This window comes from Crinia signifera, chromosome 6 (assembly GCF_055691185.1).
Source record: "Crinia signifera chromosome 6, ASM5569118v1, whole genome shotgun sequence".
In the NCBI taxonomy this organism is placed as follows: Eukaryota; Metazoa; Chordata; class Amphibia; order Anura; family Myobatrachidae; genus Crinia; species Crinia signifera.
In genome coordinates, this window is record NC_139222.1 from 260,691,869 (window position 1) to 260,711,344 (window position 19,476).

A 19,476-nucleotide genomic window follows, 5' to 3' on the forward strand; every position below is an offset into this window, starting at 1 on the left:
TCTGCCGGTAAAATTGCCCATTGTTCTCTACCTTTCCTCTTCGCTTGAGCAATCACGTCAGCAACTCCCTTGCTCATGACTTTGGTGATGTACAAGGGGCAGTTGGCCTGCTTCGCGATGGTAATTGCACGGTAAGTCGCCTCTGCCGCCACCTGGAGGGACAGGAATCATGTCAAGCGCAACATCTGCCAACGTGCTCACAGAGCCGTAAGTGTGAGTAAATGGAAAATACTCTCATTACCTCCTCTGGGTGGCTGAGAACGTGGCTTTCCGGCCCTGTGATGCCAAGTTCTAGCAGACGCTTTTGTTCCTGTACGACATAAATGATTAAATAAATATAAATTGCTCAGGGAGAGGTAAACATGTCAGCTTCATGGCTGCGGCGTTAATTCATTACGTTCCAGAACAGGAATTACTGTAGCGATGCTAAATTACAATTACAGACGCTAGCCAGACACGTATCATCGATGGATTGTAATTTAACAAGAGCTGGAAGCCAAACACCTCTAATATAAGTTATTTCTCTGCTAAGAGATAAAGTCCCTCAGCGCATGCTATGGTGATACCAGATAGCAATACCTCTTCAATGATGTCTCCGTTCTCAGCATGCACTTGTGCTATGGCGCCGAGTTCCCGGATGATGCTGAAGATTTCATACATCTGCAAACAAAACAAATGTGTAAATGCAATACAACAAATGCTTCAATTCGTTACTTTATGCACACATGCAGTTTAGCTGTACGCTACCTCGGCGTCTGTGCACTGGTACTTGTCCTTGTATGCCATGTATACGAGAAAGGAATTCACACCTTCAAAAGGAAACAACAGACATTTATATCATGAGAATGAAAAGTTCATCGTTTCATTTGAATGGTTTTGTTGGTTTAATTGACCTCGACTCTAAGGGCGGGATGCTATATCACTCACCGCCGCGGCCCCGGGTACTTTTCGGCGCCGCTGTATTCTTTAACCTCAGGCGGATCAGTGCTTCTCTCAGCACTTCCGCATTCTTGAGGTTATCGGTGCGCGCTGCTCTCCCCATAGGGTTGTACAGGAGAAGCGCGCGCACCCTATGCTGTTACATCCGCCGCGCTAGTACAAGCTGTGTGTTACCTCGCCTCCTCTGGCTGGCGGAGAGGTACAGTGATACTAATTACTACCTACAGACACTGCGCCAGCAACATACACAGCCCACAGACCGAGGAGCCCTCGATGCGCACAGTCACAGCACCTCACGTGACTGCTGGCGTCTGGAAAAAGCCAGTGGGCGGGATGCTGAGCGTTGTCCGGCCAGCTCGTAGCGGGCGCATGCGCATAGGACACCAAGGGGGAAACAAAACATCGCCATGACACTAGGATAACGCAAACTACGCGCGACAGCTACAGATACACGGAATATGGAGAAGACAGACGCCTTTACGCGGCGATATTCCAGCGCTAACTACACGAAAAATCCCCAGATTCGCAGTGAATATTACAGCATCCCGCCCTAAGGGCCACATTTATCAAGCTTCAAAAAGTGATAACATGGAGAGTGATAAACAGCCAGCCAATCAGCTCCTAACTGTCATGTCACAGGCTGGGTTTGAAAAATGACAAATGCCAGCTGGTTGGCTGGTTGTTTATAACTTTTTGAAGCTTGATTCATATTACCCTAAGGATTGTAGTATGGAACTACAGATTGCAGCATGCCCTACCAAAGTTTTAGCATGCCCTAACAGTAAACACTATGGCAGGGCATGCTGGGACGTGTAGTTTCACAGCAGATGGAGGGCCAAATTGCATACTTCTGGTCTGTACTAAATGCCAGTGGCACAATATGCAAATAAGCACAAAGGCCCTTATTCTGGTCGGTGCGGATATATCCGCTTGCGTTCGGCCCGCCGATGTTCGGAGACCATCAAATGCAGGGGCTGCTACCAAGATGGAGGAGGCGTATCCCCGTCCACTTTCATGCGGACCGCCACATATCCACGTACGGACGGAGGTGGCGATCCGTATGGAAGGCGGGGATTCGCCTGCACGGTCCTGGTCGCATATTCTGATCTGGCCGCACAGATCAGAATAAGGGCCTAAGTATGCAACCAACATGTTGGACGCAAGAATCTTGGGCCTGGTTCAGATTTGATCGCAAAGCTGTTTTTTTTCATAAAAGGACAAAAACATGCTGCACTGCAGGTGGGGCAGATGTGACCTGTGCAGAAAGAGTTACATTTCAGTGGGGTGTGTTCAAACTGAAATCTAATGCAGTGTAAGAATAAAGCAGCCATAAACAAAAGAACTCACCCAAATCTCTCTCTCCGCACGTTACATCTGAACCCACCTGCAGTACAGCGTGGTTTTGTACATTTAAAAAAAAGATTTTGCCTTTGCAATCAACTCTGAATCAGGCCCCTTATTTGCTGTAGGGGTGCGCAATCTACCACTATCAGCAGGAGCTGTAGATTATTACTATGGGTCTGATTCAGACCTGAACGCACAGCTGCGAATTCGTACAGCAGACGTTTATTTATACACTGCACATGCGTACGATTCACAGAACACATGTGCGAGGCCGAACTGCAATGAAATCTTGCGACTTTCTAAACTCACAAAAAAAAAAGTTTGCAAGGTCATTGACTGGAAGTAGGCGCCTGAGGGCGGAAACCGGAAGTTTAGTGGGGGTGCTTAGAAAAATGCAGGAAGTGTCAGGGAAACCACTGGAAGTGTCAGGGAAATGCTGGGAGTGTCAGGGAAACCACTGAAAGTGTCAGGAGAAACGCTGGGAGTGTCAGAGAAACCACTGGAAGTGTCAGGGAAACGCTGGGAGTGTCAGGGTAACCACTGGAAGTGTCAGGAGAAACCCTGGGAGTGTCAGGGTAACCACTGAAAGTGTCAGGAGAAACGCTGGGAGTGTCAGGAGAAACGCTGGGAGTGTCAGTATAACCGCTGGGAGTGTCAGGGAAACCACTATTAGTCTCCGGGAAACAGCTGGGAGTGTCAGGGAAACCGCTGGGAGTGTCAGGGAAACCACTGGAAGTGTCAGGAGAAATGCTGGGAGTGTCAGGAGAAATGGTGGGAGTGTCAGGGAAACCACTGGAAGTGTCAGGAGAAACGCTGGGAGTGTCAGGAGAAATGGTGGGAGTGTCAGGGAAACCGCTGGGAGTGTCTGGGACACCGCTAGTAGTCTCTGGGAAAACACTGGGAGTGTCAGGGAAACCGCTGGGAGTGTCTAGGACACCGCTAGTAGTCTCTGGGAAAACACTGGGAGTGTCAGGGAAACCGCTGGGAGTGTCAGGGAAACCGCTGGGAGTGTCAGGCAAAACGCTGGGAGTGTCAGGAGAAATGCTGGGAGTGTCAGGGAAACCGCTGGGAGTGACAGGGAAACCGCTGGGAGTGTCAGGAGAAACGCTGGGAGTGTCAGGAGAAATGCTGAGCGTGTCAGGGTAACCGCTGGGAGTGTCAGGAGAAACGCTGGGAGTGTCAGCGAAACCGCTGGGAGTGTCAGGGAAACCACTGGAAGTCTCAGGGAAAATGCTGGGAGTGTCAGGAGAAACACTGGGAGAGTCAGGGAAACCAATGGGAGTGTCAGGGAAACCACTGGAAGTCTCAGGGAAAATGCTGGGAGTGTCAGGAGAAACACTGGGAGAGTCAGGGAAACCAATGGGAGTGTCAGGGAAACCACTGGAAGTCTCAGGGAAAATGCTGGGAGTGTCAGGAGAAACACTGGGAGTGTCAGGAGAAACACTGGGAGAGTCAGGGAAACCCCTGGGAGTGTCAGGGAAATCACTGGAAGTCTCAGGAAAAATGCTGGGGGTGTCAGGAAAAATGCTGGGAGTGTCAGGGAAACCGCTGGGAGTGTCAGGAAAACCGTTGGAAGTCTCAGGGAAAACGCTGGAAGTCTCAGGGAGAATGCTTGGAGTGTCAGGGAAACTGTTGGAAGTCTCAAGAAAAATGCTGGGAGTGTCAGGAAAAGCACTTTGGGTGTCAGGAAAACCGCTGGAAGTCTCAGGGAAAACGCTGGGAGTGTCAGGGAATACGCTGGGAGTGTCAGGGAATACGCTGGGAGTGTCAGGGAAAACACTGGGAGTGTCAGGGAAAACACAGGCGTGCCTGAGCATTTTAGGGGAGGGTGTGTGATGTCAGCTCCAGGCCGGATACACCTTTTTCCATCACACCGATGAGTTAATCTTTGGCTACTCTGAGCCTGCGAGGACTTGTTCCCGGTGTAATAAACATTAGATGCTGAGACTGTTACGATGGGTTTTGCACATTATCGCATGGCTGCAAATGGATGTGTAACCGCACACATCCATCCCCACAGCGTGCAAATTACAATGACCAAATAGCTGGCACTCACCCTTGTCCTTTACCAGTGCCTCCAGCTCCTCCTTCAGACTCTCGTGCCAGTATGTGATATCCACATGCAGAGAGTAATCACAGCAGACCTTCCCATCTGCCCATTCTCTCCACTGGTCATATGCAGCAACCAGGTTCATTCCAGCATCAGGAAAGACATGGTCCACTGGAACAGAACGGACAGGATCAGCGATGTATGGTATAATTACATAAGCTGTATACAACTTCTAAATTGTGCATAGCAGGTGCTACCTATCATTGTATGGGATGTACTAAGCGTTGGATCCAGGGGGATCAGGGAATAAGTCCCATGATTCTGTCACTAATACATATACAACATTCATGAACTTAACTTGAGAGCTCTTTGTTATTCAGTCACACTGTCCTTTATTCAATTTCAAGACACTGACATACCCGGGATTCAAACCCATCACCTGTAGCATAAATATATAATCAGCATTGCAGCATAGCAGATCTATGTAGTGTGTGGCTGCACTACATAGATCTGCTCAATTGCAATGCAAATTATTTTTTTTTTTTAGAAACGTCATAATTTCAATTCAGGATCAAATAGCTTACTGAGTAGAGTGTTTGTCTGGATTACAACAGGTTATGGGTTGGAATCCCGAGTAAGGCAATACACTGAAGCGTCATTTACTAAAGGGTATTGTAATACATGTGGTATAAAGAGAACTTGTGTCCAAAATGTTTTCTATAAATGTGTGTGTGTATATTATATGTGGGAAGTGGCATCATAGCATGGGCTGTCCCTGGGATCAGTTTTGTCATGCCCCTTCCCCACAGGGGGCATGCTCTTTATGTCCCTATTGGACAAACAAAGAGGGGGGGAGGGTTCTCTTTCTGGCACACAAAGCCAAAAAAGTCTAGTTATGATTCTGCTCCTTAGAACATTTGAGAGCTCCCCTTATCCTGTATTGGTTACCATTAATTCTCATGTACCATAGGCAATGCTGTACATCAGTATTAGCTAAACAGAACAATGCAGCCATAGAGAATATAAGGAATTCTTCTTATTGGTTTTTATTTAGTATGGCCTATTTACAAAACGCCATTCATATCGGTTCTTGACACACTGGATGGGCCTGATTCTGATTGGGCGTTCCCACAGGGGAGTGATGTTTAGCGACTGCACATGCGTATAATGTTTTATGCGCATGTGCAGCCACTTGGCACAAACGGGCACGGTGAATTGAGTATACGTCGGCCTGTTCGCAAGCAGCGGTGTGGCGAGGGGTCGTGCCCATGGTAACGTCTGGCGTTTCATGGGTGTTCCCATAGAAATGCGCCCGTGATGCAGATTATGCTAATAATCCATTCACATGTGTGTGGGGAAATCGGCGTTTGAGGGAGGGAGTGGGGGGGGGGGGGGCAGAAGGTCGTGCAGGCGGTGTTAAGACGACCCGCAAAGCCTTTGCAGGTCAACCAGAATCACCCACCTTATTTCAAAATCCAATTAACCGACTAGTATATCTGTGAAATGTTGGTGGGAACCAGGGTATTTTGGAGGAAACCCACACAAACAAGGGGAGAACATACAAACTCAACACCTATAGACCATGACTGGCAACAGTCTGCTTGTAAGATGCTTATTTTAGGATATTATTATTATTATTATATTATTATTATTATTATTATTATTATTATTATTATTATTATTATTATTATACTATTATTTCAACTAAGTTGCAGCACTATGCCGAGAAGTTAACACTTTGACTGTGGAGCACAAAGACAAAAACAAAAAAACAAATATCCTTGTGTCTGGAACAAAGAGTTTGCAAAGCAAGGAAAGGAAAATACACATATTTATTTATTTTTTGCATGCAGGGTAAATACTGTCTGTGTTTGCATGTAATCAATAATTGCTGGGTAGATTTATTTTTACACTACAACTTACATTTGAGTTTGGACATTTTAAATACCCCCCCTCCCCATACAGTGCAACATAGTTTTGTCCAGATGCATAGTCGCTTGCTCCTAACTCATTGATAAAAGTAGTGAAGGAGTTAAGTTCAACAAAAACAATAAAAGTAGAAAAGTAATACATATGTCTCTCCTTATCACACTTGCATTTATCTCTTGTTAAGGCTTATTTAATACATCTGGCCCATTGAGAGACAGAGAGAAAAGTGGCAGCATGCCTGTCGCATGTTATACCTAATTACTCAACCCACACAGTAAAATATATAAATATGTAATCCTATCTTGAGTCCAATATGCACAAAGAATCACAAAGATACAGAAGTAATAACCACCAAGCACATCTTGCTGTATATAATATATATATACACTTGTGTTGTATACTCACTAATCATTGTAGTGCCACCTGCCAACGCAGCTTTGGTTCCCTGAAAGAAGTCATCAGCACTGGTCATTCCCATCACGGGCATCTGTAGTCTTGTGTGGACATCTATTCCCCCGGGTATGACCAGCAAGCCGCGGGCATCAATGGTCTTTACCCCACCGGGGACAATCAGATTCTCTCCAATTTGTCTAGAAAAAAAACAATGACACAGGCTAAACAACATGGCAGAGGTTTCCTACGAAGCCAATGTTACGCGGTGGGGCTGGTGCAGACTGCAAATTGTCATCAAATATAATCAGTGTCAGTTTTTACCTAGGGACTGCATGCAGACCCCCCCCCCCCCCCCCCCCCCCGCCAGTAAAAATCTGCCATCACTAGTTAGCTGAGTGATTGCAGTGGCTTCCTATTGGAAGCACTATCTGCTAATCCACTGCTATACTGTGATCGGATTGGCAGATACAGCTTCCAAAGGGAAGCCTTTCTGCCAGCACTGTGGTGCTTCTAGGACTGCAGCTGATGCAGTCTGTTGAAGCCGCAGAGCAAATCCCCCGGCCAGCCGTGATGTTCCTCTATGGGCTGCACAGCATGCAGCCCATAAGAGTTAGTGCGCATGCACGTGGCCGCTGCAGGGCGCGCCACTGTATATAATATAATATTAATAACAAAATTATTCTTCAATGGCCCTGGCCCTAATGGGCAGTTGGATAAAGGGAAGGAGGACAGAGGGCCCTGGGTCCTCCTCTGTAATTCTCACAGGTAATGTGCAAACTGAGTGATCCACTGCTGAGAGTCGCGGCTCTTTTTTTTATTTCGGAAGGGTTTCGACCGGTTAGAGAGGTGATGAAGTGCTGAACACCAGTCACATCTTGAGGGATTCTCCAGCACCTGTGAAGGATATTTAGACGACTCTTGGAGGTGATTGCTTTCCTTGGCTGCACTATTCTGCAGTATAGGCAGCCGAGTCCCAAGCAGTGCTAACATGAAGGTGCGACTTTGCTTAAAAGGTCGGGGTTAAGTCTCATCACTCATCTGGTGAGTGTCCTAACAGACACGTACAGTAACAGCCAGTGACTGTGGAACATGCCTTGACATGAGCAGCCTTATTTTCTAATAAAGAAACAGATAGATGTCCACAAAATCCGTTGCTTTGTTCAACTAGAACTTACTTTATTAACCCATCCTCAACGTATATGTCTGCAAAAAAAGACTGGTCATCGTTCACGATCCTCCCTCCTTTAATCAGAAGTCGGTCACTCTGCAGAAGAAAAGAGACTCATTATATGATGTCTATGGATCCTGTCTATGTGTTTTGCTGCTTAGAAAGGGGCAATATGCGTTAAAAAATCAATTGGTGGTTATGCTCAATATCGTTAATGATATGAGCTGTCGTGCATTGTTAACGACTGTGCTGAATGCTGAATTTTTACTATATCGTCCACAAGGCATGCAGCAGCTGGAGGCGGGTGTTATCACTAAAGACATTGTATACCGATATTGTTCAATGTCTGGGCTTGTGTTTGCCCGTTGGCTAGTGTACAGGGACGGACTGGCCTTCTGGCACTTCTGGCAAATGCCAGAGGGGTCGATGGCCAGGTGGGCCGATTTCTTGCCACAAGGTGGAGGCTCCGTCTCCAGATCAGAGCACAGATCAGAGCTCTGGACTTGCGGCAGTTCCGGCGGCTCTCTATGTGCGCCACTGGAGTCCAGGAGAGAGGGGGCAGCATGTGCCGCTACTCCCCTCTCTCCTGCAAGCTGGCAGGGGCAGCGCATCCATGTGTGGCTCTTGTGTACACGTGCCCAACCTGTGCACATGCGTGACAAAGGTCACATGTGTGCACAAATGCCAGGGCCAATTTGGCGGCCCAGTCCATCGCTGCTAGTGTGTCATCTCTTCCATCGGGCTCAGTGGACAGTTGCCCAGGGGCCCCAGTATTCAAAGGGCCCATGGCTGATAAACCTTGCTGTCCCTACCCAGTTGGTCTGCCAGTTTATAGGTTGCCTTACTGTGGCATTTTTTGAATTGAGTGTTCTATTGTGTCACTACCCCCCTTCTCAGTGACACCACGCTCCTGTCTGTATTCAAGTTGTGAAGGGAAAGACAACATAGCTCTTTTTGACACAAGGCACCAAAATACCTAGTTACGGCTATGCAGGGGCATTGTAAGCCCATGTGCCAATGTGCAGCCTCCTACGTACGGGGGCTGTCCTCTCTGCCCGAAACAGCGCAGCGCTATAGATTCTGAGCTCACACTCTAATGCACATGCACAGATCTCTGGGAAAATGGACTCTGGTATGGGTCCCCCTGGGACACAGGGGCCCCTGTGCATCGCACACACTTTACTCATTGTAAATATGCCACTGTGGCTCTGATGTTTATATTTGTATTGTCATAAATGAGTGTGTCGACCGAACATTTCTTATTGAAAAATTTGGAAATAAAAAGTAACTGTGTTTATACAGTATGTCATGCTCTGGTTTAATTATGTGGTGAGAACCAGTGGCCCCCTGTCATTTCATTTTGTAGCTGAGGACCAGGGCTTTCAAACGAGCCCAGCCCCGTATCTCTAGCCCCCCGGGAACCAGAGATATCGCCTGGCAAAGCTGTAACGTTTTTTCCCCATAGGATAATATGGGACCCGTCAATTCCGACCCCCACCCGGTTCAGACGGCTACCAGTTCCCCCCCTGGCATCACAGAAGCTTGTGGTTGATCTCATTCAATTCCAAATAGCTGGGCCTTCAATATGATACCAGGCTGGTCCATATCAGTCAATCGGTTCCAGAGATATTACGTGTAAACTAATTTTTTTATTTTTGAAATGTAATTTCATGGCTGTTCATGTTCTTTGAGGGCAGATTACTCTGGAACCAAACGTTCCAGTTTCACTGGACCAAAATCATTCAAAGCCCACTCAAAAGTTCTTCAATATGATACTTGTCTCATGTAAATGGATCAGTTGGTTCCGAAGATATAGCCGGTTAAATAAGATAACTGGTTAAAGGGGGGGAGGGGTGGTTTTCTCTCCCCCTCACACCAGAAAATGCAGGGACTAGGCTGGTGTAAAAGGGGCCAACCTGGGAATGCATTTTCTGGTGTGAAAGGGGTATTATTTCAAATAGCCGGGACCTGCAGTGCTCTGAATACAGCCAGGCTCTGCCACTGTCAGTGGCTATCACTTCTGCCTGGCGGCTGTCCCCCATTTACCGCGAGCATGTATTCCCCTTGGCAATGAGCATGTAATCCCACATGGCAATTAGCATGGAACCTCTGGAAATGAGCATGGAACCCTTGGCAATGAGCATGTAGATAAGCAGCACTTATGTAGCATAATTTTTAATAGGCATTATGGTGTTTGACATAATACATAATGGACATAATGGCGTGTAACTTAACGTGTAATGGACATTATGGTGTAAATGTTTAATGCGCGCCTTTGGTGGACAATGTTCCTGTTTATGAAACGTATTGTGAATTTTGGCTTAATCTGTGTGGCATTATGTGAATTCTGGCTCAATCCATGTGGCATTATGTGAATTTTGTCTCAATCCGTGTGGCATTATGTGAATTTTGTCACAATCCATGTGGCATTATGTGAATTTTGGCTCAATACGTGTGGCATTATGTGAATTTTGTCTCAATCCGTGTGGCATTATGTGAATTTTGTCACAATCCGTGTGGAATTATGTGAATTTTGGCTCAATCCGTGTGGCATTATTTGAATTTTGACACAATCCATATGGCATTATGTTTATTTTGGCTCAATCCATTTGGCATTATGTAAATTTTGGCTCAATCCATGTGGCATTATGTGAATTTTGACACAATCCATGTGGCACTATTTGAATTTTGGCTCAATCCATGTGGCATTATGTGAATTTTGGCTCAATCCGTGTGGCTTGATGTGAATTTTGACACAATCCATGTGGCATTATTTGAATGTTGGCTCAATCCATGTGGCATTATGTGAATTTTGGCTCATTCCATTTGGCATCATGTGTAAGGGGCAAGTATAATGGGGTCTAGTATTTTGTTGCATAATGTATAGAAGTTGTATATGGTGTTGTACACTACACTCAAGGACATGCCCCCTGTTGAATGGCCACACACCATTTTCCGGAGCGCGCCTTCGGCGCGCATACAACTACATCCTTCACTTTTGTCACCATGGTGGGCCTGCGTACTTTAAATGCCAGGGCCTATTTTTAATCCCATTCCTACCCTCTCCCTGCCGCTCTCTTAGCATGTACACTGGCACCACTAACACCGCCCCTCCCCCTCCTAAACCCTCTTTTATCATGGTGCCCCCCCTGTCATTTTATCCTGGATCCGCCCCTGGTGAGGACTAATGGTCTGCATGCAGGGTGTGATTTGGGCTATCGATTTTTACTATATAGTCAAAAATCGATAGCAAATTGCACCGTGTTTTGCCGCACCCGATCACATTATGATCCAGAATTGCGGCCCTGCAGCATCGCAATTGAAAGTAGAAACAGAAAGTACAGCACAGTCTATTTCTACTATCTCGGGAACAAGGGCCATGCTCAATGCAGCATGCCCCCCCCCCCCCCGCATTGTCCCTCCCTGCCAACTGATGCCGTCACCCTGCCAGCCTCCAAAATCGAATCGATATTGGTGACCGCCACATCAGCCCATGTGTACACACTATAAGATTTGCTTCTGTTTGCCCACATATATACTGTATAATATGATTGGCAGCAACCAGCACTTATTTTGCCTATAACTGACGGTGTAATGGTTAGCATTACCGCCTCACAGCACTGAGGTCATGGGTTTGATTCCCACCAAGGCCCTAACTGTGCAGAGTTTGTATATTCTCCCCGTGCTTGAGTGGGTTTCCCCCGGGTACTCCGGTTTCCTCCCACAATCCAAAAATATACTGGTAGGCTAATTGGCTTCCAACAAATTAACCCTAGAATGTCTGTGTGCGTGTACATGTGGTAGGGAATATAGATTGTAAGCTCCACTGGGGCAGGGACTGATGTGACTGTTCTAATATTCTCTGTACAGCGCTGCGGAATATGTGTGCGCTATATTAGAAACTGGTAATAGATAAATATAACATTGATCATAAATAATTTGATTTGGTTCTGGACCACTAACCCAAGGCGTCCAGTGCAGGTGTCCGGACCATTATAGGAGCAGAAGACAAACCCACACAATGTCCTAGGATATGGCAGCTGCTGCCACCACTGTGAATGGGAGATGTCTCTGACAAGACACTGGGGGGAAATTTACTAAGATGGGAGTCCTCTTTCCGATGGCATGTTGCTATGGGCTACCAATCAGAATCCACTTCCTATTCATTTCTCACCTTCTAGAAGTAGATCTGATCTGATTGGTCGCCCATAGCAACAACCCATGTGAAACAGAACTCCCATCTTAGTAAATTCCCCCAATGAGGCTTATATCTATTTTTAAAGTGATATCATCAAATGAGATTTTTTTGCCCGTTTCCTGTGTCAACCCCTCACCCTACAAGACTGTGGGTACTAGTGGATTATCACGGCTCCCATCGCATGCCATATATAGTGGCATGCGATGGCATGCGATTGGATACGATTTTTGCAGTTTTTTACCATTTTTTTACAAAATCGCATGCGTTTTTTTAACAGAAAAGCATCCAAATGCATTGAAATTAGTATCAAACATGTTCAATGGCCCCCAAATGTCATTTTTGAGGCTGTACCACCCCCACTATCAAGGTGAACCCGAAGCGTGGTGAGCGCAGCGAGCCCGCGAGGGGCTGCGCTCGCCACGCTTCGGGCTCGGTGGCTCGCTGCGTTCGCCACACTTTCTATTCTCAACTCCACGCCGACGTGGATAGTGGGGGTATGAAAAGGTCCTAGGAAGCGTACCGCCACCCTCGCGGGCTCGCTGCGCTCGCCACGCTTCGGGTTCGCCTTGATAGTGGGGGTGGTACAGCCTCAAAAATGACATTTGGGGGCCATTGAACATGTTTGATACTAATTTCAATGTATTTGGATGCTTTTCTGTTAAAAACATGCGATGCGATTTTTTCCCGTGCGATGGCCATTGTGGGAGCCGTGATACTCCACAAGTACCAGACACAGTCCTCTGTCATCCCGAGCCGCTCCGCAGCTGTTCTTTATACCATAAACACAGGGAAATAATACAGCCCCCAGACAAACGTTAATAATATGTAAATATTCAATACTTCATAAAATAATCATGTGTAAAGTGCTGAGAGCACCACACCCTGACAGCCTCCGGTCCTTCCCGGAGATAAATCCGAGTACATGACATTATATAATGCAAACTGTATGTTCCTCCATACTGGCATAGACTGTATGTACCCTCCATATACTGTAAGCTCCACTGGCACAGAGACTGACAATGGGGACATCTTTTTCTATATAAATCTGTATGTTAATCTAGTTGGCTGTAGACCATAAACCATTATATAAATTAACATTATGCTAAAAAATAAAATGATTCAGGAACCGCCAGTTACATTTCAGCGGGATATTTAGGCCCATGTTAGAGGAGATTACACAATGTTTACATCCAGAAGCCAGAGGAGAACCAATGGGATCTCTCCTTTAAGAAACAAAATAAAATAAAATGCATCATCAGCTCATGGGATATTAAGGAGGGTCATACGAGACGGTACACATCATATCATAAATCACAGCTAATAATGGCAGTATCTCTATTCAGAAAAAGCCCATACCCTTGTATACACGATCATTATTCACTGTCCTTGCTTAACTGTTTATGCCCCAGTGCATTTTGGTGGGATTGTATTGTGGCACTGCTGGTGCTATATAAATATATCTCATCCATTGGACATTTGCACATTTCGCTGGAGAAAGCTGGATCCCCAACTGCCAAGTGATCTGACTGCTGGATCCTTGTCACGGAATGAACAGATGTATTTGCATTCATCACTGAGAAATATTTGACCCAGATTCCATATTTCAGGCACGGTAATCCAGCAAAGACAGGAATGGGGCGTATATACTGTACACGGTACTCTATGCGTAGCCTGGGTGGACCATATAATAACAACATCCAATGAATCAGAAAATAGAAAACTACACAAATACCTCTGTAATAAAATACAATATAAACAAACAAAAATCACAGCAAAAGGTAAATAGTTATACACACAGCAATAAAACCTGCAAATCACTTCTATAGGTATAGTGTTATACACAATGCCTGTGTGTGTTTGTGTAGTTTCTGTGCTGTGTGATTCCCTTCATTATCTGGGGAGGTGCAAGAACCCAGACCTGGGGCATCTCCTCTAAGCATCTATGACAGCAGAGCCCCTCTTATACCCCCCTCCTCTATACAGGACGCCAGTCCCCCCCTCATACTCTATATTGTTTTGTTGTTGTTGTTGTTTTTTAAATTTAAAGGGCCTCAGTGGAGAGAGCAGTGACTGATTCATATCATGGCTGTCTGCAATGGATCCCACCACCACCTCCCCCCTCCCTTCTCTCTTACAGTGATCCGAGGAATGCTCTTCTTCCCTTGGTATGACATCCTGGCAGTGTGTGTGTGGGGGTGCCAGCTGACCGCGGATGAGGGGTGCCAGGCTCCTGTCTCAGAGAGCGGTGGGTGGGCTGCCAGTCACCAGGCTGAGATGGGGTGGGGGGGATCGCTTGTCCCTGGTCTCTGTGCTGCTCGGTGGCTCCCCCTGCACTGGAAGCTCTCTCTGATTACAATGCCTCCTCATCCTGCTGCAAAGCTCCAGCCTGCAAGCCCGGAGAGGCCTCTCCTAGGGCCTGGAGCCAGCCCACCTCCCCCCACCAGAGGGCAAACAAAAGACATCTCTCCCAGGGATGGTCCGGACACAGCAACCCCTTAGCCAGGTCACCTGCTGCCTGGCACATCTCACTGCCAGGTACAATGCCATCAATGTTACTGTGTAAATTAACCTCTTCTTTGCTGCCTGTTACAGCCTGGCAGGGCAGGAATTCAATAACTCGCATCCTCTGCTGTTAGCAAATGTAGCAAGTACAAAGTGTATCAATGGTAATTGATACACTATCAATGGTACGACACTACAGTATCAGATGCATGCTATGATACATATACAGCAGTCTCATCAGGCAGATGGGAAATGCTGTGGGTGGATACGAAGAAATAGGAATCCTAGGTAAACCATTGTAGTGCACGTTCTTGTTGCTCGCTTCTAATTGCCATATCCTGTCCTCCCCCCTAGAGATTAGCCAGACAATGACCATTAACCTCCTCCAGAGTCCTGAGAACGGTTGTAGCCCATTCAAATGACACTCTGCAGCTTCTGAATAATAGACATGTAGGAAATGTAACCAGCGAATCAACATGTTCTGCTATAAAACTAACAAACAAAAACTAACAAACAAAAACTAACAATCCAAAACTAACAAACAAAAACTAAAACAAAAAAACTAACACACATAAACTAACACACATAAACTAACACACAAAAACTAACAAATATAAACTAACGTCAGACTTATTTCCACAGTCACATAAAGAATTATTAAAAAGTGCCTGGAAACCAGAGTATTAATAACATCTCAATTGTAAAAAAATAAATATTAAATTGTTGCTGCTTGTGGCTATTACCTGGGGATCTGCAGGTGACTTGTGCCCCATACCAGCTCCAGTTCCCTGGGTGTCAACTTGTTCAGTGGTCCTTGGCACGTCCATGCTGGGGCTGCTGGTGTCACTCCCAGACTCACTCAGCCCCTCAGAGCCGGCACCTGAACTGCCCCCATCAGCTGTTATTCTGCTTTTCTTTCCAACACTCAGAGAATCAAAGTCCAGGGTTTTGTTCTCAAATGCCCCCTCCACGTTGCAGAACATGCCGCCATACTTCTGCCTGGGCTTAGGACTTCCTGATCCCAGTTTGGAGAAATAATTGGGGACATCTCCCTCTGCTTTGCCTGCTAAGCTCCTCTCTGCCATGGCTGCTGGATTGCTGACTTGAATCCTGGGATGTCCTCTAACATAATCCAAAGTGAAGTGTGCTCCTGGTCTGCCAGGCTCAATTTGAGGAAGGGACACTGTCTATAAAGTGTCATAAAGTGTCACATACCCCCCTGGGGTTAGACCACAGATGGCGGCTCCTTTAAGGTCTTATTGCACTGTCCAATGTGTGTGGTGCTGAATTACACGGAAGTTACACTGTGACAGTAGCAGGTTTATCAGTCATTAGTACTGGAACATAGAAATACAGGGGTTAGAATTGGGGCTTGGTGTCTTGCTTGTTTGGTTTTATCGTCTGATTCTTAATATACAGTATCCTGGGTTTATGTAGAGCTTTAATATAAGCAACAACAACAAAAAATTACATTAGATTATTACCAGTTATTTTTATAGCGCGCACATATTGGGCCTGATTCAGACATATTCGCTAGGTTGCACATGCGCAAACCTCGACTATCGGGGACGGGGCTGAATTTGGCCCATATCAAATGTATACCATAGTACAGCGCTTTACAGAGAATATATCAGTAACATCAGTCCCTGCCCCAGTAGAGCTTACAATCTATTAAATTCTCAATCTATTACCCTCCCACATGCACGCACGTACGTACGCACACACACACATGCACACACACACATGCATGCACGTGCGCACACACAGAGAGGAGCACCTCTAGCAACTGTCTCCTTTAAGGCGGGTGCCATTTTGGTGGGGCGCAGGCCAGGGTCTCTGTCTGCATGGTGGCTGCATGTGCTTTTACACATGCCAAAAATCCAGGTCATACCCCTTTCAGACATACGCAAAAATCCCAGGATGTTTCACGTGCACACGCATAATCCCGGGACTAATGTATGTCTGAATGGCTCTACCCGGGATTTAAGTCTGCTATAATTCCGGATCCTGCGCACCTGCAATGGACCTGGGATTTTTAAAAACCCGTGATTGTACCGTGTTTAAAATCCCGGGTAGTATGTCTGAAAGGGGTATAAATAACTTTTAGGTAATTTACTCAGTAGTGTAAGTTCATTCCAGTAGGCAAGATAACTATTGGTGCCCCCAATATGTGTATGCATGTGATGTGTGTATGTATGTATGTATGTGTGTGTGTATGTACGTATGTATGTATGTATGTATGGGTGTGGATCAGTTGGTCACCAGCAAGTTGTTAGACAGTCATTAGGTCAACACCATTAAGTCGACATGCATTTAGGTCGACATGTGTCTAGGTCAAGATGCAGGAAGGTCGACATGGGTTAGGTCGACAGGGTCATACGGTCGACAGGGTCATTAGGTCGACATGGGTTAGGTCGACAGTCAAAAAGTCAGGGACCCAATGACCGCATCCCGTATGTATGTGTATGTATGTATGTATGTATGTGTATGCATACAAATAGCCTTAACAGTAAGGTGTCTGCCTTCAGTGAGACAGGTCACAGGTTCCAAAGCTAAGGATAACTGCTAACAATGTATTTGTTTAAAACAAATGATAATGTGAAACAATGTGGTGCAATGCAACAAGATATATAGTTCTAATACAGGGGGTGACACTTGCAATAATTATGTTTAGAATAAAGAGAATGTGACATCTAAGGTCCTGCTAGGAGGGGGAGTCAGCCACAGAAGCGATATCGACGGAGTGGAGGTGCCCCTTTGGGAGCAGGAGCCCAGCAGCATTTGACTCCACTGCCTCCCAGAGTTAAGGCCCATACACACTAGATGATTTTCAGCTGAAAATCGCTCAAAACAGCTGTTGTGAGTGATTTTCACCTGAAAGTCGCCTGGTGTGTATGCCCCCCCGACTGCCGACTGGCGATGATGCGCGCTCCCGCATCATCGCCAGCAAGGTGGGCAGTCTGCTGGTTTTACCAGCACATCTAGCGATGATGGCTGGTTTTTCAGCCATCATCGCCAGGTGTGTACGCAGCGCGGGCTCAAAGATGATACACTTTCAGCCCGGCTGACCGCCCCGCTCCCTCCCCCTGCTCCCCCGCCGGCTGCAGATCATACTCACCGCCGCTAAAGGACCGCCCGCTCGTCTGCCCGGCTCCATAGTTCTCCAGGCTTCTGCTGCTCTCGCCCGGCCACAGACTGAGTCAGCTGATGCCCCGCCCCTCCCGGCTTCTATCCGCCCTGCTCCCTCCGACTTGCCACCAATGTTATTAGCCAGTAATATATACATTGCTGGCAGAGGCCAGCAATGTATATATTACTGGCACCACTACCCACCAATGAATATTTATATATTGGCCAGTAATAATATATACATTGTAGCCAGTGATTTTATATATATATATATATATATATATATATATATATATATATATATATACACACACACAATTACGGAAGAAATAACGTCACTCCAGGCTCTTCAAAATACAGTGCTTTTACTGCGCTGCCAACGGCGTTTCGGGCCGGGGGCCCGTCTTCAGTCCTGAAGATGCGCTGGGTTGATTTTACCTGATCGCTTGGCTCCGAATATACACAGCCCAGCGATCAGTTCTGAATCAGGCCCCATGAACAGAAATGCACTGAATATAACGGCCTCTGCTCCCACCCTTGGAATACAAACCCCGCCCATTATGTAAATATCCTTTTATATGAAAGATTTTCAGCAAAGTATTTTGCCTCCTGAAAATCTCTCGCTCTTTGGGAAAATAGCTCAGTGTGTACGCACTATTTTGTTGACCGATATATCTTTCAAAGATTTTGGCAAAATCTTTTGAAATGAAAATCTTCGAGTGTGTATGGGCCTTTAGGCTTCTGAATTTATCTTAATACAAATAACAAAGCTACAAAGGAAGCAGAATTATAGAGAGAACAATGGTGATGCAACAAGGACATCAAAGGTTTATGAACCGGTCATTCTTATGGGTAAATTTACTAAAGCTTCTAAAAATAAAAAGATAGCAACCAATCAGATTCTGTCTATAACTTCTCTATTGCTTCCTAGAAAATGGTAGAAAGAATCTGATTGGTTGCTATGGAAACATCACTATTAATTTTTATAAAATGTAGTAAATACCTGTATAACCCTTAGACTATATCTAACCCATTGCCCCTTCTTTAAGAGTCAGTACCATGAAAATCTAGAGGACACTGTGCAGGGCTGGTTACAGTGGTGTCTGCTGCCTGCTGCCTGCTGGCCAGAGGTCCATGACATCATCACACTGATGGAATCAGCCTGGAAAACTGGACTGGACCAAATCTAATTACGTTGATGAAATTATGCAAATGATGACCAAGATCTTTAGGGATCCCCAGAGCACAGAATACGCGGAGAGACGCCCCCATGACATTATATTGGAAGTGGTTATGGGATATAGTATTTTGTAACATTGCCAAATGCAGCAGGGCGGACATTTATAAATCCCAACTTGTGATTGGTTGAGCGGCTCAGAGCAGTCACTGTTGTTTTTGTATTTTCGAGTAAATTTGATTTATTAATCCTGTAGGTTACATTGATTTCCCCTTGGATTATACAGAGAATTGTGTCAATTACTTAAAAAATATTTCCTGTGAATTACACAAACAATATCCTTGGGAAAAAGTTACATAAAACTGATTTAAATACAAGAAAAATACAATTTTTAGTAGCAAATTAATGAAGCCACCTTCATTCATTTGTAATAAAAAAAAATTTTTTTCTTGTATTCACATGTTTTTATTTATTTATTTTTTTTATTCCAAGGATATTCTCTGTGGGAGTATTTTTGGTACTTGTGTATTTTCACGGTGGCAGGCTAAGCTACGTTGTCAGTATAGCCCAACTGCTGCCTAGCGTACTCAGCATCAGGGAGCACTACTATACTGTCCCCGGGAGCTGCAGCCATGTCCCCGGCGTCC

At 45.7% G+C, this 19,476-nt stretch overlaps 1 protein-coding gene across 2 annotated transcripts in view; it reads right to left on the reverse strand.

Moving 5' to 3' along the window:
• The window catches only part of DPYSL4 (dihydropyrimidinase like 4), a 31,621-nt gene extending 15,998 nt beyond the window's left edge, over positions 1–15,623 (reverse strand). The window contains exons 1-8 of one of the 2 annotated variants that reach the window (XM_083149454.1): positions 15,267–15,623; positions 7,831–7,919; positions 6,668–6,852; positions 4,340–4,504; positions 748–809; positions 580–660; positions 242–310; positions 32–152 (exon numbers count right to left, since the gene is read on the reverse strand). In XM_083149454.1, coding sequence (XP_083005580.1) covers positions 32–152; positions 242–310; positions 580–660; positions 748–809; positions 4,340–4,504; positions 6,668–6,852; positions 7,831–7,919; positions 15,267–15,608 — 1,114 coding nt within the window. In that variant the 5' untranslated portion in view covers positions 15,609–15,623. Of the gene's footprint in view, positions 1–31; positions 153–241; positions 311–579; positions 661–747; positions 810–4,339; positions 4,505–6,667; positions 6,853–7,830; positions 7,920–14,156; positions 14,508–15,266 lie in introns of those variants that run through there. The other variant, XM_083149455.1, reaches the window with a different exon arrangement.
• Between the last annotated feature and the right edge of the window lie 3,853 nt (positions 15,624–19,476).